This window comes from Ptychodera flava, chromosome 21 (genome assembly GCF_041260155.1).
Source record: "Ptychodera flava strain L36383 chromosome 21, AS_Pfla_20210202, whole genome shotgun sequence".
Taxonomy (NCBI): domain Eukaryota; kingdom Metazoa; phylum Hemichordata; class Enteropneusta; family Ptychoderidae; genus Ptychodera; species Ptychodera flava.
In genome coordinates this window covers 5,043,011-5,070,512 of record NC_091948.1, presented here as the reverse complement: position 1 = coordinate 5,070,512, position 27,502 = coordinate 5,043,011, and the positions used below count along the sequence as shown (strand labels likewise).

Genomic DNA, 27,502 nt, shown 5'->3' with positions numbered 1-27,502 from the left:
GTCAAAATTTCAGTTACTTTGACCTGACGGCAGATGTTGACAGTATCACTGACGCGGTGTCAGACGACAATTTGTTACCGCCGCTCGTAGCGAACTCAATAGCTTCTACCAAAAAAACTATCGAAAACGGGACAACAGTGCCACCTGACCTAATATGAGGTCACATGACCTGTAAAATGCTATCGATACGGAGCGAAGTGAGTGTAACTAACAGCATATCACTAAATGTCCGAAAACTGAGGTCGTCCGAAAACTGTCACACTGAGTGTACCATTTCAAATTTCATACGTCGTTTTTGCGACGGAATTTGACTCATTTCATCGATAAATAATGTCGTCCAGAAATGATTTGCATACCCTTGTGTATATATATCATTATGTGAAACGACGCAGCGCAGGTCGCGCAAGTGTACATATAGGACGCGTATATATGCGTGCGTCGTTCTGCCGCAGCGTTTAGCATCGAAAGAATGCGGTCGATGTGGTCGCTTGTGACGTTCACGTAGACACGTCCAACCTTGATCTGGTTTTGTAGCTAAGTCGGCATTTCAATCTGAACGGCATTCTGTTATAAATTTCTTGCACACTTATCATCAAAGTTCGTATTTACATATAAGCTGCTTAGTTTATTCAGACTATCAATTCAGAACAACAGAGTGCCCGTGGTCTGTGTTTGAAAATGTCTGATATGGTAATAAGAGGCATACACTTATGTATGAGAACTAAAAGTGTTTTCCCGGGAGCCTTCAGCTATGTACCCAAACTATTCTTTTTCCCCAAACTCCCTAGTTTACTGGTCTTTAGTACAAACTGACACGTGTGTTCCTAACATTTACTTTTGTTGTACATGATCTGTCCAAGTTCATTGTTGAAATGTGTTTAAGGTAGTACGCGCATCGAAAGTAACAGACTTAAACCTTTGCTCAAACTTTCCTCAATAAAACTGTCAACCATACTCTTACCAAATCAAGAATAAAAACCATTGGTCATCATGCAAAGTTTGTTACTAGAGAAGCAAATTATCTGACAGTATCCAAATTATTTGAAATTCAAAATTGCCGTTGTCCTTGTGTTAACTCTATGGGGAAAATATATATTTTGAATTTTTTGAAAAACTAAGTGAAAATGTTTCTCACTCCAAGAGCTTTGAAATGAGTCCCCACAAGTGGTGGATCAGAAAAGAATTGTAAGAATTTGAGAGTCCCAATATCTGTCCCCTGTGGCACTCTATCTTCATATACATGTTTATATACACATCAAATAGCAGTATCAATTCAGGTCAACAGTGCTGGGCAATAGATCAAGTCATTATACTCTGGACTGACAATTACCCGGCTGAAAAGAGTACAAACATCAAAGAGAATCAATGTCCTTTTCTTCCAACTTGAACTTTTATGTGAATGGTATTTCCTGCCTTCTTTCCTCCTGGCACTTCAGTACAGTAGTTTGAGCACCTTTAAATTCATCATTTGGTTTGAATCATAGACCATGATTGGTACATTACTAATATGTGCAAGTAACATAGCTTACACCAATCAGTACGTCCGGCCACTTCATCACCACATTTCGGTTTTTGCCAAATTACTCACCAGTTGTGAAAAGTTCATAGCAATAACCGTAAACGGGAACTGAATAATTTACATCTGTCTCACGCAATTTATGCAGTTTTTATTAGCGGTACTAGTATGCAAAGAATTCTGTTGAGGCTGGTGATTTCGAACCACATGGTATCTTTCAAGAAACTCAAAATGTTTCACACCAATTTTTGACATGTCATGTCATGTGTAACCCTGATGCAATGATCCATTGTGCCATCATTTGGACACCAGGATGAAGGTAGAATGTGTATCAGAGACAGATAATCTGAATCTAAAACTTTTACAATATTCTTTTGACTTACCTCTGGTGGGGGCTCATTTTGACACTTATAGGGTAAATAAAGGTTTTACCTGCTTTGTTTTGTGAAAATCAGGAATTTTATTTTCTCCATACACGTAACACAAGAATTTCAGCCATTTTGTATTTTAAATATCATTAGATATTGTTAATTTGTTTCTCTTGTACCAAAATTTGCACATTGACCCTGATTTGCATTTATAATTTTGAAAGAGAATGGTTGAAAATTTACTTGAGGAAAATGTGAGCAAAAGTTCAAGTCTAGGCTTTTATTTTCAAGGCACAAACTACCTTCAACCTTTTCTGATATTGAAAAAATACTGTACATATGAAACCATACAGGCGGTTGAATACAACTGCTTGGACAAAAAAACTGTAGATGAAGGGTAAACAACCACATTGGCATTATTAAATTCCCGTCAACCTTTTTTTGCCCAAAAGTACAGGAGGTGCAGAGTATCTCAGCATATTTTAGATCATTTGCCATAGCTTGCACTTTGAAGATACACACAGCCCCCAAATCATCCATTAACCAAGCAGCAATACAAAACTCTGAACTGTATACATTTAGCATGACAAACACATCTTACATGAACTGTGTCAGTGTTAAATTTTGGAAAAGTAGATAAGAAAAAGCATTTTAATAAGAGGGATAATGTATATACTAGTATTCATCTTTCAAATTCCTGCTGATTCCAAGCTCTATCTCCCATGTCCAAAATGAGACAATCCTAGACTACCACTGCGGGTAATCCACATCAGCTGTCACTGAATATTCCTGATAACAGTGACACCTGTGGAAAAATCAGGTCAAACCCTAATTTTTCCCATCAGCTGTTGATTGCCTGAACCCCAGAAAATTATCCTCCACTGGAATGACTTCTCAAAGTTTGACTCGATCTCCATAGATTACTGTCTGCTACTGAATGATGTGTTTGGCTTTCGAAATATTTTTGTTGTTTGAAAACGAACGCAAGTCCACCTATATGCAATTTGTGAGTCACCATCAATTTGTTGAAAAGTGCTTTGAGTATTACACTATCAGCTGTGGTTTATGTGGAAACATGTTACGTGACTGCTTTTTCGAGGGGTCAATAATCTAAAATTAGATAGTGGAATCAAAAACAGGTGTATAGGAAACAAACTGTTATGAAAAGGATCCATATACTCATATTTAATTCTATCACAAGCTTTCAAAGAGTGCTGTTCACTTATGAAACAGCTAGAACATTGTTCTACTTACCTGTGAAATATAATGTGTACAAACTTACTGATTAATTTCTGTTCGCTAGATCTTATGGTCACCTCATGCATCAAAAGATTACTGTCACATATTTGCTACCCATTGTCCATTGCACCCACGGGCAGTTTTTTAACTATCACATGACAATGTGTCACGTTCTGCACCCTGTGACTTTATGCCAGTTCCATTGCACAACTTACTTTTGTCATCGTAGTGCAGTCAGAACAGTATAGAAAACAGTATAATTGAAGGATTGAAAATTGAAACCAAATAGAAACACGTTTTGAAACATGACAGATTCTGTTTGCTGATGATTTACTGGTATATGGAGTTTAGCAGCTTTTTACAATGTCCAACCCTGGACGAGTGATTGTCATGAGTATTTTGTGGTTGGCCTAAATCCAGGATGCAGTCTCTCAAAACATCCCTCCAGCCTGCTCCGCATATAGCCCCATCACATCACAGCAAAATGCAGATTACCGGTACTGTGTAACAGTTAATCAGTCCCAGGGTTCAAAATCCCAGAGTGACAGGTACCACGTCTCCATGTTTACAATAATCACAGGTCTCACTGCCAGTACGTTGGAATATTATATCCCTAATGCTTTCCACTCAAGTTTTAATTTAAAGTTGAAAGTACACCTTCTACTGTCCATTTCAGCATCTATCAAAGCAGGTATGCATATATTTCTGTTGCGGTAGAATGTGCCTCGGTGACAGAAATTCCAGCTTTCAAATTTTAGCAATTCTCTTATATCTATCTACCACTTGTGAGGGCTAAAAAAGCTCTTGATGAAAGAAAAATTTTCATCATCTTAGTTTTTTAAAATCAAAAATTTTATTTTTCCTCCATAGAGTTTACACAGGGATAGTGGCCATTTTGAATTTCAAATATCGGGAAATCTTAGGAAATTTGTGTCAGTAGTATCAAATTTTACACTATGACCCCTGATTTTTATGCTTGCATTGGTAAGAATGCTTGAAAGTTTCATTGACAAAAGTTTGAACAAAAGTTTAAGTCTTTCACTTTTTAAAGGCACATTTTACCTTAAGGTAGAATGTGCCTCAGGGACAAGCATTCAGAATCTCAAATTTTTTCATTTTTTTCTGTTTTACCACTTGTTTGGGCTCATTTAAAGCTCTTGGAGTGAGAAAAATTTTCACCAACTTTGTTTTTCGAAAATAGAAAGTGTTGTTTTTCCCATAGAGTTAACACAAAGATGACGGCCATTTTGAATTTCAAATATCTGTAAATGTTAGGTAACTTGTTTCTCTAGTACCAAAATTTGTATGATGACCCCCTGATTTTTTTATTTTGTAAAAGAACAGCTTAACTTGTCATTTTGGAAAGTTTGAGCAAAAGTTTAAGTCTTTCACTTTTGATGCACATATTACCTTGGGTAATCTTCAGCCTCTCTCCTTCTTTAACCACAAGACCATTTGATCTATACCTGTCAATCACATAAAGAGTCAACATTCATTTCAAGATTTATTGTTTTGAAATACCAAAGGCACTGGAATTCCAACTTCAATACCAATTATATAGGGATTAAAATGGCTGTCAGACTTCATTTTGAAGGGGTGGGAAAAAATTCTAATGGGGAGATTTCAATTTTTTCTTGAGAATGGTTGTTGTATAGGGTTTTAAAATTCCATATACATTATATGGACTGTGCCCCTTTCTGTACATCTACTTTCGCTGTGAAAGGTAAGCTTGTGACGTACTCCTTCTGTTCAAAGAATTTTAAGATTTTCCTCGTAATCTTTGGAAATTCAGCTCTGATGGTATGCCAACAATGCGTCTTTGAGTAAACAGTGATTATGAAACTACTGAATGTTTGTTTATTTATTTTGTGCTTTATTTTGTCTTATTCTCACAATTTTTTTATTCAATGCCTTTTTTCCAGGTCAGGCACTCATTACAACATGAAGCCCAGTTTTACACAATCCCTGAAAATGAAGTTCAATCCCTGTTTCCTGTCGGCTTCAGAAAGAGATTTGTTAAACAGGTGAGGAATGCCGCTAATGATAAAACTATTTAGTATTCAGCCACCATCCCCTAGGGTTCTGTATACTTAGATTCACATTGCACTATGAAGGCCACCTCCGTTTCCTCCATCTTAACCCTTTGAGTGCTGCACAGTAATTTTTCCCCACCAAAATTTACTGCAACATTTTGTCAGTTTTTATGAATTTTTCTGTAAATTTTTGGATAATTTTGGACTCAATGAGCATCAAATGTTATTGGCTACAGCTTGTTTTATCAAAATTTTGGGAAAAGTCTGAAAAAAATTGACAAAGGTGCATTTTGTAAAGATGATAAAAATTAACTCAAAGGGTTAATACTCATGCACTTGGAATGATGTCAGTGATACACAAAAGCCTAGTAGAATGAACACAAAGTATCATCGGGCTTGTCATTTCCAGACTGTCAAAATCTAAATCTTTGAAAGAAAATAGACAAAATCCATTGAAAAATGAACATTCTGAAGTCCAAAATGTTTCTGTGTATGAGCATGAGATCATCACATGCAAGTACAGTAGAGATCACATGCAAGTCCAGTAGAGATCACATGCAAGTCCAGTAGAGATCACATGCAAGTCCAGTAGAGAGCACATGCAAGTACAGTAGAAATAACATGCAAGTACAGTAGAGAGCACATGCTTATATGTGGAAACTCCTGACAACAAAATGCAAGCACGTGTAAAGAAAACAGCCTTTCAGTTGATTTTAAAGTTGAATGCAGAAAAATGTACATTTATAGTATAGTCTTCTATGCCATAAAAACTATATTTTGTAATGTCTGCTGGTGTTTTGATAAAAAGTACAGTTAGTCCTAAGTAATTATAATATAATTTTTAGCTCACATTTGGTGTACCAATGTGAGGTTATCGTATAAGCTGAATCAGTTCATTTGCATCTGATTTGCATGTCTGTATGTCTGTATATTTGTGGGTATGTGCGGATGTATGTCCGTCGCACACAAAGGCTCCCATACCGCCAACGCTACCATCTCAGTATTTGGTGTATAGGTAGATGCAGGGGTTGAGATGTGAATTTGTTCAAATGAACACATCAGTGTCAAAAATGTGCAAATGAGGTAAGAAAAAGTGAAATCCTGCAAATGTGCAGGAGGCATGCAGTGAGAAACAGGCAAACTCCACTGATCTTGACTCATTTCCTGTCATTGTTCATGAACTGTTACATATTAACAGACCAGCTGCAACCATAGACAGTAGATGGGGAAGACCGTTTATACTAAACTAAGAGGGGCTTGTTTCTGCTATGCATGTTGCTAAAGTTGACCTCCAGTACCTTAAGTTAGACCTTAATTACTTTTGTCATTCTTGTTTTTCTGGTTTAAATATTTCTTGTTGTTTTTCTGGTTGTACTGTGCAGAAATCATTGCCATAACATCAACGTAGAATTTTCCTCCACTGAACAGATAGAAACAACATTTATTGTTGATCATTGGTAACCCATACTGGTATATACCAATTCTGATCAAATTTGAGCGACACCGTATAATTGCGGTATTTTTATCTCTTGTGGCAGTAGAAGTGTTAACAGGAGACACTATTAAATTCTCTCACATATCAAGGCAAAATAAAAAAAATAGGAAAAGGCTGAGATACTGTCACATGACCATTTAAAACACATATTGCATAGTGCACGGGATGAGGCAAAAGGTTTAAGTTGTTCAATCTCCACCCTCCCCCTCAAAGACTTAAAATCTTTTCTCTTTAATCTTCCAATCCCAAGATTTACAAGTCATTCAACCCTTACCCTCCCCCGCAGTGATCACCTTCCTCACAAAATTCAGGATTTCCAATCTACCCTACCTTGATTTTCTTCATCCCCTCACCAACTTCTCATCTGTCAAGATAATCAAATGTATCAATTTACTTCAGTAAACTGTCATTGTAACTTGTCCCATGGGTGCAGCAGTCGAGGAAATAGTTTTTTCATTCTAACAACATTTAAGAAAAGACAAATTTATGTGAGTCATTATTGTTGAAAGCAATTAAATGACACAGACAGAAAAAATATTTAAGATTTTCTTCCAAGCCATTGACTGGTGATCCAACAAAGTGATAAAGAACACCTGTTTTGTTTTGATTAATTAATTAAATTACTTCAGGTTTTCACTTTTGAACGGTACGACAAAGGCCAGTCTTGGTGATTTATGTTACATTTTAACAGTATACAAGAGCACTTCAGAATTTTGAATGGTGTTTAAATATTATGAAAAGCTAGACATGTTTGATCCATTTCCTCTTTTGCATTCCAATACAGAAGTGATATTTAAATCTATACATCAATACAGTACAGAATTTTTTATTATGTTGATAGTGTGTATTTATTGGTTTACATTGGTACTCATAATAGGAGGCATTGAGGGTAAAAATAAACCCGACACTCCAGTGAAAAGAGTCGTTGTGTTGAAAGCATCATTTACCAGTCTGAACAGATCAAAACGTGAATGTGATGAGTATAATAACCGCCTTTTGATGGATTCACTCAAACGCTTTACGGCTTCCTGTCCTTTGTGTGCCATGTTTTGTGTTGTATCGAGAGTGCATGTGAATGCGCACATGATTTGACGCCTCAGTGCCAAAATGTTCGTAATCCGGTCTGACAGTTGCAAAGTGCGATGTGATGCAACAAGTGCTTTTCAGTTTTAAACAACTTCTAAATCCTGCACTTATATAATTTTTTACATTCAAACAAAAAAAAATCTCCTTGGTACAAAATGGCCAGAAATTATTGAGATGAGGATTTATTTTGAGAGAGACAAATTGTTCTATCAAAAAACCAACATTCTTTAAGCAAAGAAGTTCACTCATGTAATATATTGCTGATTAGAAAAATGCCATGAAATTTTTTTCAAAGAGCAAAAGAAATAACATTCACCTAGGTACTTCCTTGATTTTTTTATCAGCCCTGAAGACTAATCTTAAGTTAATTTAACTTTAATATTTCCCAGCCATTTGTCAGAAGGTGCTGGAAGACTCAAGGACATTCCACAAAAAATGCAACAATTTTTGAAAAGTCTCTTTACAGGCTGAGTCAGGGTTCACTTCAAGACAAGAGACTGTTATTGCTGTAAACGTAGTTCTGTGTGTGTAAGAGTAATTTTAAAAAATAATTTTTTTCATGGGATCCCTGTTTAACAGAAAAGTAAAGGAAAGTACAATCCACGAGTGACAGAAGTAATATTATTCTTCAAGGTTACTGGAATAGCATTATAATTTCTTTTAGAAACATCATCAAAATATTATATCATACTACTAAAGAATAAATTGCCCTTTCAAAAGGAAATTTTTTTTTGAAAATTAGGATCACGTAAGCACAGTATAATGAAGTGTTTATCACAGTATGGGAACCAAATTTCAATTAACTGTTGTATTGGTAATTAAGTGTTATATTTGTAGATTCATCATTTTGTACCGCACTGATGACTTGCCTTTGTAAGCAGTTGACCATGAAATTGCTCTTCATCAAGCTAATGATGCAACCAGGTGCGTGAAAAAAGAGAGAAAAAAAATTGTATGACATCATTGAGGATATGATCAACCATAACTGCATGTCTTTTCGCCTGATGTGCAAGAATAATTTGCGCCCATCTCTCCTGTTGTAACAGATACCATGATTGGTTTAATTGTTGTCATGTGATATCATTTGGTAATCCAAGATTGGTCAGAGAGATTCCCATCCAGCACATGCTGTACATGTCATCAACGTTCACATTCACCCTCAGATAAAGACCCACTGTTGTTCAAATCATCAGTTTTGAACATACTCCTTTTTTCAACCTGCCCTAGAAATGGAACAGAATTTCCAATTTAAAAAAGTTTAAATCAATCAACAGAAAGTCTGCCAAATATCAAAATAGCACTGAGTTTCTCAATTATCCTTCAGTGAGATACTGGCCCAGAGCATCAAGTAAAAAATATTCTGCTAGAGCCTTTCAATTTAACTATCATTCTATTTGCTTTTGCACTATTTTTTATCACTCAAGTCACTTTGACAGCAAAGGCGTCAATTTATGATAATATTGATGTGAGTGTTCATTTTTTAGACAAATATTATTGTGTATATTTGAAAAATTTCAAGGCTTTGGTTGATTGAAGAGCCCACGGATCACCAGTGTGTATCACACATGTACACATATATGTGATAACAACATAGACTCTACATTTTGTGGAATTCGTAGCATATTGGGCATCTGTGTGTAGGGTGATCTAAGCTTGCTCTAATGAACCTTCAACAATCCAATCTGAATCCTCCACATAAAATTTGTGCGTAGCCCGGAAAAGCTTTGCTGTTATGAGGCCCAAATCCTGCCTTGAAATCTGCCTCTGTTATCCAACGCGTAATGAGGGAATTGTGTGCTGCTGGTGGGTCTCAGCTTCATTTCACGACATTAGACAGGGCCTTGTCAGTAAATTGGGTCTTCATGTTGTATTTATGATCGCCCAATCTGCGGTCTACAAGCATGGTATTAAATTGATGACTGTTACTATCTGCCAAAGTGCTGCAATTTTGTTCATGAACTCCATTTCCACAGGCAGTCCAAAGATAGTGTTGTCACTCTTGTCAGCATTAAAATTTTGATTTCTTCATCATCGTAAAAAAATAACTGACACAAAATAGGTACAAAACTACAGGAAAATAATACCTTCTTCCACTCTCCCATTTTTTCCTCTCAGATAAAAACTTTCAATGAAGCTGCTGTCATGATCAGAAAGCCAGCTGTTGAAGTTATACACTCACTGAAAGAAACCAACTTTGAAAATCCACCGATAAGATATGTCCTGTTTGGCAAGCGGGGATCTGGCAAGACTCTGTGTCTGGCACATGTCATGCACTATTGCATGAAAGAGGGATGGCTTGTCATCCATGTACCAGATGGTAAGTTCCTAAAAAGCAAATAAATCAAGGTCTGTGTGTAAGTACCTACCAATGAAAAGACATTCAGTTTCACAGGATTGTCTATGATTTGTCACTATTCCTTTTTGAAGCCAGCTAACAAACAGGTGTGCATATATTAGCCTTGTGGATATTAGATTTACATCTTCTGTGGCACTGCATGCATAAGCCCCATATAGACAAATAATAGTTAATGATGTTGTTTATGTCAAATTGTGAATTGTAATTTCACAACCAATCTTCTATGTGGCGTTTTATGTTATGTTATAATCGTACCAACTACATGTACCGGTATGTTATTTGATCACACATGGAAAGGTTGTCCGTCAAACACCTCATACTCATAACACGATGCATTGAACGGAATAAACTTGGAAGATTTTGTTGATCCTGCGCTTGAAAAAGGGGGAAAACAGGAAGACTTAAATTACTGCTGGTATAAGCAAATATGAACCAAAATGCAAAGGGGAAGGTATACCAAATGTGAGGCTTGAAATTTCCCCAAGGAGGGATTTTATTGCAGTATTCAATAAGACCAGATCAATCTGTGAGAAAACAAAACATAAATCAATGTGATTACATTACCGTCAATGCAGATGTTCAGGTCTTCATGCACTCATACAAGAGATGTTCCTACAGTGGTTTTTGACATTCAAAAATAAATATTAAAAAGTGCGTGGGTATGTTTTAGAGAATTTAAATTTCATGTCCATGAAAGTTTAAAAAGTATTCCTTACTTTTAAAAATTTATGACTTCTTAAAATTGTTGAGCTCCGCTTTGACAGTGAAGGTGTAAATTTATAAGAACATATTGATGTGAGTGGTCAGATATTTAGATGAAAAATGTATGCGTATATAATTCAATCTAGATTCGTGTATACACTGATTTCTGTGACCGAATAAAACAGTTCACAATTAATGATCATGAGCAGAATTGATGTCAAGGTAAACTTCATTCATTTCATTTATGATATTTACGTTCAGTCCAGGACTGTGGTCCCTGGCTCGTAAATTGAAAATTAAATGTTCTTCCCATTTTAGTGATTGTAATTTAGTTAGTTTTAGAGAATGCATTGTGCATCTGAATGTACAGCTGTCTTTGTGGTCAAAGCTTTGGTTATGTTTTATATCATTCCCACGATGCATCTCAGCCAGTGCGCCTTCTAACCTTCAAGCTCTGAAAATTTCTATGCATCAGCAATATACCAATGACTACGAACTAGTACATGTGAAAATGTAAGGTTTTCTTGCATCACAGAGAATTTTCGTGTCAGTCGCGTGTTTTACAGACTTTTATATTTTTTTGAATATCTTTTAACCTTCCATTTCGGTATCTTGTACATCAACATTGTGTGCATAGTACACATCATTTGTGTCTAGGAATGTAGCATGTTTCAGAATATATCATTATTACCAGGTAGCTCTGAAGTACAACAGCACCGAGGTAGCTTTCAGAGTCGATCAGTCTGAGCTCACTTCCAACTATCAATTTACTTGTTAACTTTTGGAATTGCTGTCCATCTATTCACAGTTCATGTAGCATAGCATTGCCTTTGTGTTTTATTATCACGTGCTACATAGTGCAGTGAGCTTTGCTACATAGGGCAGTGAGCTTTGCTACATAGGGCAGTGAGCTTTGCTACATAGGGCAGTGAGCTTTGCTACATAGGGCAGTGAGCTTTGCTACATAGGGCAGTGAGCTTTGCTACATAGGGCAGTGAGCTTTGCTACATAGGGCAGTGAGCTTTGCTACATAGTGCAGTGAGCTTTGCTACATAGGGCAGTGAGCTTTGCTACATAGTGCAGTGAGCTTTGCTACATAGGGCAGTGAGCTTTGCTACATAGTGTAGTGAGCTTTGCTACATAGGGCAGTGAGCTTTGCTACATAGGGCAGTGAGCTTTGCTACATAGGGCAGTGAGCTTTGCTACATAGGGCAGTGAGCTTTGCTACATAGTGCAGTGAGCTTTGCTACATAGGGCAGTGAGCTTTTAATACTACATAGTGTAGTGAGCTTTGCTACATAGTGTAGTGAGCTTTGCTACATAGGGCAGTGAGCTTTGCTTCATAGTGCAGTGAGCTGTTATCAGAAAATAGATTGGCTTAGCGATAATGTAAGAATCCTGTGACATCTTGCACACACTCTGAGAGGCAAACCTTTTGATGACGGGAATAGCTGAAGGAAATGCCTCCAACAGCAAAAGTTTTTGATGCTTGTGACTGCAAACTTTCTCTGAGGTTAAAGTTTACCTCCCATTATTCATCTGGTTTGGACAAAACAAAAATTGTTTTTAGGAAAAACAAACATTTTCAAACAAAGACAATCATTGCTGAGTGCAGTGCAGACTCTGAAAATTTTTAAATACTTTAGAAGTGTAGTTAACTGAATACAAATTTTCATACATTATCCATTGAAGACGCATCTGATCATCATCATGAGGGTATTTGCTACTGTGTCAAAGCATATCTGTTTATGTGTATCTGTTTATTTGTCAGTCCATCTGTGTATGTTTTGTGGATTATCTTTGCTGCAACATTTTCAAATTTTATACACTCAAAATGTTTATTCATATTTTTTCAATTAGCCTTTTAAATAATTTTTGCCTATTGTTTGTAATTATTATATGTTGATTACATTTTTTAACATTCTGGCACATTTAAATTTAACACCGGTATTCTCTGTATATATATAGAGATAATTTTATATGTGTTGGTTGAGCCTGAGTCAATCTAGCACAATGAGATTTATGAAAATGTCTTTCTGGTTGACGTCTTTTTGATTTGCTGAACAAGACAAAAAAATTTACATTCTGACATCTGTTTTTTGACATCATGTTTATATTGATGTGTGCAAAATATGGAACTGAAAATTGCTACATCAAACTCTCACAACTGTAGCATCAATATAATGGCCGTATTTTACTGGCATTGGTGGATTTCACATTTATCAGTAAAGCTGTATGTCTCCACTCACCTACTTCAACGCTTTTATTGCACGTACGATTTGAACACAGATGTACCCAGCTTTTGAGAAAAAGCCGCACACTCAACATCAAATGAGACACTGCAGTGTGACAAATTGAAATGCAACAATACGGCGCAATTCGACATGGAATATGACCAGACAACAATAACGCTTACCGGCTTTTTTAATACATAAATTACCCTCCAGCCTAACCTCAATTTGCTTTCCTTATCTGAAAGTGGCACCGCAAAATAAATGAAATTCACACATTGTCCGATATTAATTTGTTGAGACTTGTTCCACAAGTAATGATTGAAAAAATCAACCGACTATTTATCGAGATCAAGCATGTTTGTGTAGAGAAAGTAATGGAATAGTGTCAAGATGAGAGGTTTTTTTGCTCCCTTGCAGAGCAAACACCAATTATCAATCGTAACCGTCGGAGCCGACAGCATGTTTTAGTTGTGTACAGTCGCGACTGCTATAGATTATCCGATAGCTTGGGGGGGATATAAAGTCCTATAATGCCTCGTGGTCTCCTGAGAACTAGCTTGCAGAAAACAAACAGATAATTGCTAGCTTAGTGCGGGATTTGCGTCTCTTTGAAATGTTACCAACAGTGCCAGAGGAAAGAAAGGTTGGAGAGGAAAAGAAAGTAATTCAAAATGTATTATCCATCAACATACCTGTCGGTGTACAGCTAAGAATTTACTCTTTCTGTAGTCATTTTTCAAATTCTAGGTTAACTGAGATTCTGAAAGTCTGTCAAACAAAATTTTGCACTCAACAAATTGTGTTGGCCATAAAGTGATATAGCACTTGTAATAAAATTTATTGACCTCATGCATTCAGATATTGACCCGACGTATTTCATGATGTTATTATAGATATATACCAGAGAGTATAGGATTGAAAAATTAAAAAACAGAACTTTGATAACTTTGAGTCTTCATGGAGAAATTGGCTTTTGTGTCAACATGACACAAGTCATCAAATTTTTCCGTGCTGAATATCGATGAATGCTGACCTGAGATATAATGTGAATATTGACTCCAGATATTGACCGATTGGAGGTCATGGACTGAAGTATTCTCTCATGAATGATACTTTCCCCATCAAAGTAGCTAAGGAATGAATGTGTTTGCATGGTAAACACAAGTCCTTTTCATTGCAGAGGAAATTTCATCAGGAAACATCTCACCGGAACAGGTTTATGTTTTCGTTGTTAGCAATAACTGTCAAATTTTTTGGAGATTGACCAACCGCAAAATTGCTTTCAGTTTTAATGTTTTTGGGTAAGAATAAAATATTTAGAGGCAGCGAAAAATGTAAAATTGGTCTTCGATGTAAAGTGTTCTCAATGAACCAGGCTCATAGATTCACAGAGCATATTCACTGTAAATAGCATAGTTGCTGCTCAAGTCTGGAGGGACCGGTTGAAATTATAAGCTGTATGTAGCAAGTTGTTGTGATCATTCTTTCAATCAAAATATACTTGACTTTATTCCACTACAGTTCAAAACTATTATTCCAATCAGCTGTAAATATTATTGACTCGATCTGCTCACAAGTATGGACCAGAGCATCATGTCATGTGACCTGAGACACTGAAATATTGACTTTGAAACATACTTATTGTTGACCGCTGTTGAGGGCAGCAAAGCATCAATCCCATGACAGCATATAAAATAACACACCATTCACAGAATTAAACATTACCAAGCCCATTAAATTTTGATGAATTATATAAACCATGCAACTCACTTGTCGCAAATTGATTTTCAAGACCTTGAGAAGGAATGCTAGATATTGATTCATGGATAAACCAGCCTAGAGTGTCAATCTCTGGTTGTCATACGTTTCAAGGGCGACAGGTCAATCAGACTACAGGTTGCATGCACTGCAGGGAAATGGCACCATCACCATCAGTATGTCCTGAAGCTGTTGCACAAATCGCCTAATTCTGAAAAGCTCACCCACGACCTTTGTAGCCTCTTAGCTCCAAGTCTTGACCATGCAAATAATCAAATGAAAGGTACCGCGAACTCAAAAAGACATATCTACCGTATATTAATGCGACTTACAACATATGATGTTAAAATCAGAAGCCCATTTATACAGGCATCATACTCATTGTCAGAAATATAAATGTTTGCAATATTATTCATGTCTTCACTTACTAGATATATTTTAGATGATTTATGTAACTTGTACATGATAAACCATATCAGTATTTGAACCAAATCCTTTTTTGATAGAATTTATTCAGCCTAGTAAAAACCATGTTCTATGTATAGGATAAAGCCCGAGTACGAGGGCTCTTCTGGTGTATAAAGTCCAACCCGACGATAAAATGTCGAGGCCGCAGGCCGAGACATTTTATAGTAGGGTTGGACTTTATATACCAGAAGAGCCCGAGTACGAGGGTTTTATCCGACTTAAAAACTATCGCCCCTAACTGATATATTTTCGTTTTCAATGTGTTTACGTCAACCGTCCCCTTTGTCAATGTAACATGTTTAGGATATGAATTAAAACTTTTATTTGTGAAATAGCCTTCCAATGTAATGGAACATCCTATAAATGCCCTAGTGCACATTATATAAATGCCCTAGGGCACAGCAGATTTTGTATTGCAGCTGGTTTCCGCTGTGTTACCAAATTTGAATATTAAAATGTACCAGATGTCTACAGAATATGACATGTTCACTTTTGATTGGACAGTACTTTACTACGGCGCTGTCATTCGTTTCTGGAATTTGGTGACCAAGGCTTTATGAGTAAATAAAACACCCTGAATTGAGCACTCTGATTGGTCAATCAACAGTAGATAGTTTTTAAGAAGGTAGTATACACTTCAATTTCATAAGGGAAATAAATGTGTAAAGTGTTATAAAAAAATAAGCATTCAAGTCTCACATAAAAAATATTTTTTCAGTTCATTTTTGGTATAATTTATTGTAAATATCCATCATTGGTGGGTAAGTAAATTGTTTGATTGCACTAAAAGCAACCTAGTGTTAAAATTCCAATTTCCTGTATTTGGTGGAAAGATGGTATAATTACAATTTGTAGAGAAATATTGGTTTTGATTGTTGAATTTGCATGTTATTTTGACAGCTATCTGGTCCTGGGCCAGGGCAATGTAAATTTAGCCAAGAGGATAGTTTTTGCCAGTTTTTGGGCCATCTCATGTACAAATGCCAAAGCGTGCCCCCAAGGCTTCTCAAACATGCTTGCGATCTTTGTCAGCAATTCATCGATCCGTGCAATCGGGATGTTATTCCAACCAGTTAAAACAAGACTATTAACAAGAAAGGAATAACACAACCAGCCTGGCATGAAATTTGATTATGTCTAGTTAATTAAAAAAAGATGAATAATTCATGCATTGCCGTTTAAGCATAATTAGATTAATTCTCTTTGAAATGGATGTTCTTTGTCTTGTAATAAAAGCCTCAAATTTAAGTACTGATGATCGTTTTATTGGCACAGGTGCTGCAATTACAGTAAAATGTAAATTTATTAGCTTTCTGTGATGATAAACTGTTGATTTTTCTGATCCATCCATCCCCTGTTATTTTTATGACAAAGGTGTTTTTTTTAAATGGATGATGAAACACAGTCAGTTGATAAGTACAATGCTGTTATTGGTTTTGTTTTTATCTTAGGCTTTAAAACCCGAGCTGTGCAGGTTTTTTGGCCAGGGAATGTATTTTTGAAACTGTGAAATTTTAGCAGAATAGTGCATCTGTGCTTGTACATGGTTTGTGCACAGAGCAAAATTCATCAACGGACAATACAGACTGTACAGTCAATTATCTGAGTGCTTTAATTCATATTCTGTTCACAGACAATCTTTCTATTCTACCCAAGTGTAACACCCCCCCACCCTTAACACCAACAACCCATTGACAATGCCCACGGCTTGCATTTTACAACCCGCAACTTTGCCCACCAAAACACCAATATCAGTACACGCCCACCCAGACTATCTGTTTACCGTTCCATTCAGTTCAACTGAAGCGTGAAAAATGAACACAAAGCAGTACATATGTATCAATTTCCATAGCTTTATGAGGGCATGTAGTGATGATAGCCAAATGCTGATAGCGGTACCAAACATCAAACCAAACTCAAATCATAATCCTGATTTCCACCATATCGGTTTAAATGTCAGAAATAATCTGTTCAATAGCTATTTTCCCCTTCTGAATTGTTTCTGTTTATTTTATTTTTTATCACAAAGGTCATATAAAACTGGTCTCCCTTTTATCAGGTGTTTGTGTTTCCACTGTATCTATCAAGTTCAGCTTTTCCAAAGTTCAAGGTTTTATTGTGCAGCAGATGAAATTTATCACATTTTTGAACATTAAGAGGTGAAGTGCCAACTTTCTTGACAACCTTATTTTGCCATTTTTTCTAAGTTATATTTTGATGAATTAATATGATATGTTGCCTTGCCACTCCTGAAATTTGGGTCATAGTTGATATAGATTTTTACTTACTGATATACAAACCAAATATTGATATTTACCTCTGAAAATTGACAATAGGATGCCATTTTATTTCATCGTTCTGGACTTATACACAAGCATTGTTTCAAGACTAATAACAATTTTTAATCAGGATAATTAACATTTAATGGGAGTTCGATAAACAAATTTACACCATTGATATCTCAGGACTGGATGTGTATTACTCCCATGGATATTGTCTGTAATAGTCTCAGGACTGGGTGGGTATTACTCCTATGGATAAAAATATCAAGGAAGGATAAGTTTAGAGTTACAGCCTATGGCTTAACACAAAGAGTTGTATTTGCATATTTAATTAAAAATATATTGAAGCCCAGGCATTATGTGAGGGCGCCTTCACTAACACGAACAGTCAGCATGGATGCTGTGTCCCAGAATGCATCAGTCCAGTGGAACAACAGGGTCATCCACTACAGAGTAACTTTAAAACTTCAATGGGAAGCACTGCCTAGATAACCAAATACACACAATAGGAAGTACTGCCAAGCTAATCTAAACACACACATGGACAGTTTATACAGTCACTCATCACATACCTTAGTATAATTGAGCCTACCATGGACTATACATGTTATCTAAATACCTCACTAATACACAGTAAACATTGTGGTATATTGTCTGTAATAGTGCCTACTTAATCCTCCATGGTGGTCTACCATGCTGCTATAAATGAAAGCTGTGATTTTATGTTGCGGAATCTCAAATTAAAACCTTTTCTAACTGCAGCTGTTTGAAATGTAAGCTCAATATCTAGGTGATGAGAAGTCATCCGTGGACGTGCTATGAATACCTATTTGGAGATGGATGTGCCATATAAACCTCTCCAAGGATACACAACCTTTTCACCCCATTGCTGGCATAATGGTTTAAACCACAGGATAGGAAAAACAATGGCTTACCCAAGTACCATTGATGAATTTACAGAGTAAACAGCTTATCAAAGATGTAGCCGTTTAAGAAATGATCGCAAGCTCCATATCGTTCCATCTCTGTGAAGTGTTCAAAATACCCACAGGGCCGATTTTTTTTGTTGCAGTTTGTAAATGAGCAGGTGGTTCATTTTCCCATCCATTTCACAAACCTGTCTGGCTTCATTTTCACAGCCATAACACATAGGCTGATGTGTATTGGAAAAATATTCCTTTGCCAGTTGAAGGTGTGTACCAGCTGCCATGTGTTGGATGCTGGAATGCTCCATTTTCCCCTCAAAGTGAACAAATAAACCTGCGGATCTGCACTGAACTGTATATGCTTGCTGTACTTTGTAGCATTCCAAACAACATTGCCATTTTATGTAGCAAGAAAAGTATCGATGTTGACACAACAGGTTTAAAGGGAGAGCGCCTCTCTGGACAGAGTTTTTTTGACTCTCACAGTTCTACAATTCACTGCTGGCTTGCTTGTACCATGTGTGGTCTCATTTCAAATTTGATAGGGGAAAAAAATGAAGCTTTAAGATAGTTTTATTGACTTTCAACAGTATCTTCATGTAATTTGCTGATAGGCCAAAAAATAATAGGTTTGTTTCTGGTCATTGACATGTGGCAAAAATGATGTGGCGGCGCGATATTTTTTTTCAATTGTTTATTTTTGGTGGAATTTGATACATAGTTCCTTTTTTTCCATGGGACAAATGAAAAAACAGGAAAAAAAAGAGTTGACGCGCATTCTTTGAAGTGATGCGGGCGGTGACCAGAAACAAATCAATTTTTTTTTTAACCAGTTTTACTTCATTGGGCTTCTACTCAAAATATGAAAAATAGAGATTGTGTGAACTCTTACGGAATTGAAGTTAGAATGTATGTGATCTTTACATTTACCTGTAGATAGCCTGCCCTCTGTATCACTTATCAGGATAAATCGCTCAACTTAATACATGCTCTTTCCTTTATTGCAAACTCTGTTAAACTGCACAGGCACTGCCCAGCCCATTGGAATTAAGGTAACAAATGTCATGACCCTATGAATCGTTTCACATTAAAAGCCGATGCTTAAGTGGACTTTTAGAATTGTCATCAATAGTCTCCGTGCCGTAAAAATAGAATGCTTATTTCCGTTCGGCATGACCCCGTTGACCCTTGTGAAAAGTTCATGCAGAGTTTGTGTGTCTCTGTACAAACATCAACACTGTATGTGAGTTCGCTACTGTACTCTCAAGAATTAGAAACACGGTTAATATCACACTCCAATCATCAATCTTTTGTTCTCATCTGTGATCCAATGAAGGATTTTTTACACTTTCTTCGACATTTTTGCAACATTTTCAGCAGTAGCATGTATCCAAAAAATTGCAGCAAATTCAAGTCACTACAGCAAAGCACCAATAGCATGAATGATTGACAGCATGCAAATTAGCCATTTGACTTCTGACCCCGCAAACATCAAATGTTAAAAGGCCCTGTTCATTTGTTATGCTCAATTTCATTCAAGCAACAAATGTTGAATTCTACGGATCACACAAAGTATTTTGCTTTTGTAGGGTTTTTGCTTTGCTTTCATAGTTTTTCAGTTTCTTTAAAACATTTTTGGGCAGAGATTTACAACTTTTGTACAGATTATCAGAATTCAAAATTTTACCATGTTGTACGGTATAACTGCCTTTCATTGACTTGTTATAGAGCTGCAGAGAAAATGAGATTAACAGTCTCGCTTCATGAAAATAACACATTTTAGTTTTCACATGGATTCATAGATCCTAGAGTGTATGCTAATACAGTGAACTAATGCTGTTATTAATGTAAAATATACTGTAGGTAATTTTTCGGCAATAGAGTTCTGTAATTGAAAAAATGGTAATTGATTTAAATATTCTTCTCATGGCTTCTCTTCACGTGAAGGATGAACCACAAATTGTAACATTCATCCTCAGAGCACACATCACTTCAAGGGCTGTTTTGGCTGTTTTACAGTCTGAGACGATGTTGTCATCTTCATTGATGTGAAGAACAGAATATCTGCATATTTTTCCCACCTTCACGCTGCCCAATTCTTTGTGAACTTCTCTCTTCTCAGCGTGTCTGTGAGGTCAGTGCAAGAAAGTTCATACTCCAGTGTCCATAAAGCAGTGCAGGGGATGTTCATATGTAGTGTCAGTGTGCCCGTGATGAGGTTTTGTTAAACAGGTGCACACGTTTGTTTTTGGTCTTCATAAACGTCAGGCTGTCTATGGTACGAATGTGTTGATTGACTATCAGGAGAACCTGGAAAAGTGATCTCGGATATCAGAGTAACATGTACCGGTATGCTGTCTTAAAGGCACTGTTCGTGATCCCTGGGATTGCCTTTGTTCTAGTCTGTTAGAGGATTATGGAAGTGTGATGGCCTTTTGTTTCCATTGAAATTGTAATCTGGTGGGTAAATTTTCTAATGAGACAATCTGGTGCCAACACAGGCCTTTAAACAAACCCAAAGTGTACATGGAAGTGACATTTGACAGGGACAATATTCGTATCCATAGCAGTGTAGCGTTACAGTATGTTACATGGTTTCATCCAGTTTGTTTGTAAAGCATACATGGTTGTCCCGTGAAGGTGCAAAAATCTGAGATTTCTCACTATTCTGAAATGAATGAAAAAAACAGGAAAGATCCAAGCCCTGTATGTTTAAGATGAGTTCAAGTCAGGAATGGTTTCATGTCGCAAAACTTAGTTCCCATCGGAGACATTTCTATTTCTTTCTTTCTTTGTTTATGTATTGATCTGTTTGTTTGCACAAAGCCATTCTTTCTTTGAGTCATCCGATAGCATTGTTATGACTTTGGTCATAGCCAAAGGAGAAAAAGGCAACGTTTTCCGTTCATTCATTCGATCCATTTCATATCTAGATCTCATTTATTTGACCTCCTGGTACTCGTCCATTTCAGGTCATGGTTGGAACCGAGCCAAGAGATGGGATGTGAACGCTTCATCTTACAATGAAGATCTAGTGGACAAACCAATGACGGGCATCGAGTGGCTCAAACATTTCAAAGCCAGAAATGAAGGGTTCCTCAAGCAGGTACCACACATCAGTTTATTACAGAAAGAAACTTTTATACGATCATTGAAATGACTAATACTTTAACCCTGGTAATATTCTCTCAATACCGTGTAAATAGGCCACAATCACAATGGGTATTGGCCAACAAACAATAGTCACTATGGTGAAAGGGTTAAAATTCAAGTCAAAATATCAAAAAATTAAAATTAACGTTTTCATCGGTGATGGAATTTTCCGATGTGTTTGGATCATGTACAAATGCATCCGTAATGAGCAAATCTGATGTAGGCAATGTATCATATGGCTTAATTTCATGCCTTCATTCCTTACTCATAATAAAAATTACAATTCAACAGAGATATTTTGAAATAGAATACAAAGATATGATATTGTTAATGTTACCCCAACTGGCTGTAATTAACTCTCACACAATAGACAAAGAATATTGTAAAACCAACGTACTGCTAATAAAGATAGTAAATAATATTTTAGGAAAATGAGACTTTACCTCAAAAGAGGAACATTTAAACTTTTGCTTAAACTTTTCCTAAGGAAACTTGAAAACATTCTCTGTTATAATGAAGAGTAAAAATCCGGGTCTCGGCACAAAGTTTTGGATGAGAAAAACAAATTACCTGAAAGTCACTCATATTTGAATTTCAAAATGGCAGCTACCAGACGTATATGGAGAAAATACTCAATTTTCGCAAAAACCAGGACTCAAAATAAACCCATACAAGCAGACATCTGAAAACTCTGAGTGACATAAATACTTGCCCCGAGGCACATTCTCCCTGAAATACAACCTTTCACAGTAGTGAAAGCCCCTCTATAGAGATCATGTCACTCACCTTTCACCCGCTTATTTTTTGCAAAAAAAGTTGAAAACAACAAACAAGTACACGTGGAGCAGACGTGAAGTCACCGAAGCGGGTCAGCCTCTGATGGAAGTCGTTGACCAGGTAAAGAAAAACACACTTATTAAACATAGGTCAAGTACGGGAAGGAGCAATAATAACTCATTTAGTCATTGATCAAGTTTAATGCACTGTGCTGCATGAAGGATTAGGTCAAGTTCAAAGGTGTTCAGCTAATGACAGCCCGCCTTTCTGTCACAGAAAATCTAGTATGAACAGAAACAGCACAGTGTTTTCACTGCATGGGTAAGACATTGAAGACATTGACCTCACTGGGGTGATTGAGCTTGAAGATATAACCCTGTTGACATTTGTGAAACCATGATACAGCCGGGTGCAAATACCAGCATGCTACATTGCTGACAAACAGGGGTATCATATTTCAAAGGGAGCCCCTCATCATGCTGCACGCCTTCAAAACAAACCATTATGCTAGTTTCCTGAGAAATGTCACGCCCACCATTCATGAATTCTTGCCATTGAAGAAAAAAAATACTATTACTTTAAAACAAACCAATTTGCAGGGCAGTGGCATGGCAGAAGTCAGTGACACAGTTTGGCACAGTTTGGCACAATCTCCAATATGTTAGCATGTGTATTTTTCAACCGCAGAGGGCGCCCTTCTGTAGTTGCTATCTGTAACACATTGTGGTTTTTCCTTGCCAACTATAGGGCTTACTTCATGCAGAATTGAAAAGCTCATTGCATTATCTGTATTATAAAAGCATCACACAGCTGACTGAAAGTTGGAAGCCAAATGCAGAGTTTTATTTTTCTGCATTTTGTTTATTTCTGAGACTTTTGATGTTTATTTTTGCTCATGAAAAAATGCCCATCACTGATTAAATGCAGGGTATCAACAGAGCCAAGAATTCCTGTGATGCAGTGGGTGTCGTACTCAAAGAACTGCAGCTCCAAAGTGGGCCTGAAACTTTCAGACTGCTTCTTGCTGTCCGTGGCGTCAATGCCTTCTTTGGCGACGTCACACAAACCAGGAGAGATGACAAAACTATTGTGAGTATTGTAAGCTATACTCTCTGCTTGGTAAATTTGACCAATACCCTTCTTGTTTATATAAGGAAAACAATGAATAGTCATGGAAGCATTTGTAAGAAACATTATGATTGGATGAACTTGCTCACAAGTAACCTAGGTGTAATATGACAGCCCTCAGTGTCAAAATATCTGTAAAACATTTCATACAAACAACATGACAAACATCTTAGTCAATGAATTATAACAATTTTGTTCTGTTTTTGAAATGCTGGTTATTTTTTCTGCTCCCAAAATCATGTCCAAATGCATAGCGTTCAATTGTTATCACAGCTTGTATGCATGCAATGTATAATTACAACTGGATTTTTGCAAAGACTAAAATTTCATTTGCCAACAATTATATCATCCATGGTACCCGAGGCATGATGTCAGCGAGGCCATTAAATGTACTTTGAATTTCATTGTACTCCAGGGAGACAAATAAGAAAATATATTTATTTTCTGTAATAAATAGAATGAAAATGTTATCAAAACTTATGACCACTGTGTCCCTAAGATCAGAGAAGTGCTGTATTGAGACATAACACTGATTAGCTCATATTTGGTTTTATATATAAATACCAAAAAGAGCTTATATGATGAGTCTGAGTGGCGTCTGTGTCTGTATATTTGTGGGTATGTGCGGATGTATGTCCGTCACACACAAAGGCTCCCATACCGCAAAAGCTACCATCTCAGTATTTGGTGTACAGGTAGATGTAGGGGTTCAGATGTGAATTTGTTCAAATTAACACATCAGTGTGAAAAATGTGCAAATGAGGTAAGAAAAAGGGAAATACTGCAAGTGTGCAGGAGTGGTGGCAGTGAACTGAATCAGCCCACACATCTGAATAAGAGGATTTTGACCTTTAACGTATTTTTTTTTATTTGTCTTCAAACAGGTACATGTCAGAGAACTGTCATTGGTTAGACATTTTAAAAAGACGCTGAAAAGTGACTGGGTAAGTGTTTGTCCTTAGGTATTCAATCAATCACACCCATTACAGCAATACATGGCTTCTTTCTGATAAAGGTAGGGTATATAAAATTACTGAATTCAAGAACCGTGGCAAAATACAGATTATTACTGAAAAACAGCATTTTTGATGCGTACAGTAATAAGCGTTTATCAAGGGGAAAGGCTCTGAGATACAGGTCCTGCAAATTTACTCATTGTACATTTTTGCTACTGTTAAACTGATCCAGAATGTCATAGAAAGCTTTCCTTCACTGACTGATTTTATAATGTAAAAACAATTTCTATGTGTAGTAACACTCATGAAGGAGAAACATGCAGTGACCCACTGAACAAGTCACTCAAATTCTGATCAAATTTTCATGTCAGACGTACTTACTTCATTGCCGTCGTACAAGTGTGTATCAGATACGGACAGTGAAATAAGCCATATGCATCAAGTCTTTGAGGCTAGGCAATTAAACTTATTATGGCAAATAATACATCTAAGTTGACTAGACTTCTTTTGATGGAGAAGTTGTACTGATTTCACCTCTGAAAATTTATCCAGGATAAATTCTTAGATTATTTCATTCTGTCTTCGCATTTTGCAGAAAAATGGTGCCATAGTAAGCTCAGTGGATCAACATGGAGCTTACAAACAACCAGACGAATCACATCTACCAAAGTATCTGCTCACAAAGGAGGTAGACAATATATTTTCATAGAGTGTACACTCATGTCTGCGATAAATGTATCATCCATGTCAGTGTCTGTGGCTTGATTGTTGACATTGTGATGATGATATCCCGAGAATGCACCTCGGTAACAGACACTCTCAAATTTGTACAATACTGTTGCTGTTTGTGTTGACTCATTTGTAATCTTATTGAGTAGTTTCTGAACTGTGTGTACATACTGTATCTAAATATATTTTTACTTACATCAAAAGTGTGATGTTTTGCCTGTTTTTCCCAGTATACTTACTTGATCTGCAATCAAAAATATCATGCGTTGGTTCATATGGCACAACAGGTGGTACTTCATAATTATATGCAAATTTTGTGAACCTAAAGGGGAGACTTACATAAAACGCGTTGATTACTTTCCACTGCAGGGGTTTGAACTGATGGATCCATTCATTCCTGTGCATGTTGACAAATACAGTGAGAAAGAAATCGAGAGCTGTTTAGATTACTACTCAGACAGACAGTGGTTACAACATCCGCAGGGTGAGTTCAGCTTATCTCATAACTCGTCCTGACCTCTGCACTGTATTCCTTGAATAAGTATGTATCTCAGTGTCTGACGTATGCATCGACCTATGCATGAAAACCCATATTTGGTTGCATTGATTTATCATGAAATAAGGCAATGCTGTTGAAGGCAGCGGACCTGAACTATATTTTTGTAGTGGGACAATGACAGAATGCATGAGCTCTTGAGTCTGATAATCCACTTAACCGTTCAGAAGCATGCAGGACAACATCAGACCTTGTTTTCCAACAACGTGACCTTTGTTTATGCATCGTACTAGTCCAGCATAACTGATGCCAGTGGTAAACTGTACCAATATACATGTACATTTATGGTGTTGTTTTCATTCATTGTGCCAATTCTGTGCCTAGGTTTAACCCTGTTGCCACCAAAGTTTGATACAAGCTAATTGATTTCGATCACAGCAACTACACACACGTGCACTTGTGATGAAAAAATTGAATGACTGATAAGATCAGTATTTCAGTTGCTCATTTGTAAAATTCTAAGGTTCTTCGTTCGCTTTAAAGTTCTCTGTATATATGCACCTTGGAGATATCATTTTTGGTGTATTGTGAAAATTAAAACCATTCAAATTTATTCTGATTTTGAGAAGGATTGACAAAAGCAATGTGAAAGATATATGTGTCAAACTGACAGGTCTCCTAAAATTTCATTTGTTTTTCAGCACAAACTGAAGACGGCAGAAAGGAGTTGAAATTTCTAAGCTATTACAATCCAGCTGAGCTTGACAGAATTTGTGGCGGTCTGTGAATCACTGGGATAGGTGACAAGGATGGCCTGAAGCTGCCAAGATGTACAGACTTGATGGATGGAATGTAAAAGTTACAAATATGCCGCCATAACAGCCTTTCAGTGAACTGAAAGAACTATTACAGTAACTGTAACTGAACGATTGTCTTCACAGAACTGACCAGAGAGGGCGCTCTATGCCATTGCCATTATTGTCCTGTGAACACTGGATGGAAAGAAGTTGACTATTTGTTGTTTGCCATGCCCTATTTGGCGTAAAGAAACCCATGTCTATGTAACTTAATTTGAATTTGAATAAAATGTAGCAATATTGATTAAAATCTGTCCATTTCGAATATTTCAATACACTTGAATTCCAAATGTCATTACAAGTAACTACACGCATTGCTTTTGATATCTGGAAGGTTGAAATTTCTACCACATATCAATTCACAAGTCAGATGGTATCATGAATCAGAAAGAATATACCCTATTCTTAAACAATAGACAGAGAATATTGACTGCATATCACTGTAAACTTATGGCATCGGGATTGTACAGTGATATGGCAGCCATGCTGTTCTGTTCATGAACTGCTCAGAAAGAAATGACATGCTTACACCTCGTAATTGAAAGATTTCAACTTTTGCTCACATTTTCCTTAAGAAAACTTTTAAACCATTCTTTATTGAAATCAAGAATAAAAATCAGGGTTCAACATGCAAAATTTGGAACCAAAGAAATTACTAGTACCCAATAGTAAATTGACTGACACTTCAAATTCAAAATGGCCACCATTCCTGGGTTATTTCTCGGGGAAGAATATGAAATTTTTGTTTTTCACAAAAAATAAGCTAGTGAAAATAATATTTATTCAATGAGCTTCAAAATGAGCCCCCACTAGTGGTAGACCAAACAAGTATTGAAATAAGTGTGAGAATCAGAAAATCTGTCTTTGATGTACATTTGACCTCAAGCTGAAGCCATTGAAATAGAGTGGGGAACCGTCGTATCACAGACTGCGAAACCAATGA

The 27,502-nt window shown here is 36.6% G+C and overlaps 1 protein-coding gene across 1 annotated transcript in view; it reads left to right on the top strand.

The window, feature by feature from the left end:
- The window catches only part of LOC139121182 (small ribosomal subunit protein mS29-like), an 84,090-nt gene extending 57,281 nt beyond the window's left edge, over window positions 1-26,809 (top strand). The window contains exons 4-12 of the mRNA XM_070685869.1: window positions 5,046-5,147; window positions 9,853-10,054; window positions 21,436-21,569; window positions 22,433-22,513; window positions 23,321-23,482; window positions 24,406-24,465; window positions 25,073-25,165; window positions 25,576-25,690; window positions 26,404-26,809. Coding sequence (XP_070541970.1) covers window positions 5,046-5,147; window positions 9,853-10,054; window positions 21,436-21,569; window positions 22,433-22,513; window positions 23,321-23,482; window positions 24,406-24,465; window positions 25,073-25,165; window positions 25,576-25,690; window positions 26,404-26,489 — 1,035 coding nt within the window. The 3' untranslated portion in view covers window positions 26,490-26,809. The remainder of the gene's footprint in view (window positions 1-5,045; window positions 5,148-9,852; window positions 10,055-21,435; window positions 21,570-22,432; window positions 22,514-23,320; window positions 23,483-24,405; window positions 24,466-25,072; window positions 25,166-25,575; window positions 25,691-26,403) is intronic.
- The last annotated feature ends 693 nt before the right edge of the window (window positions 26,810-27,502 follow it).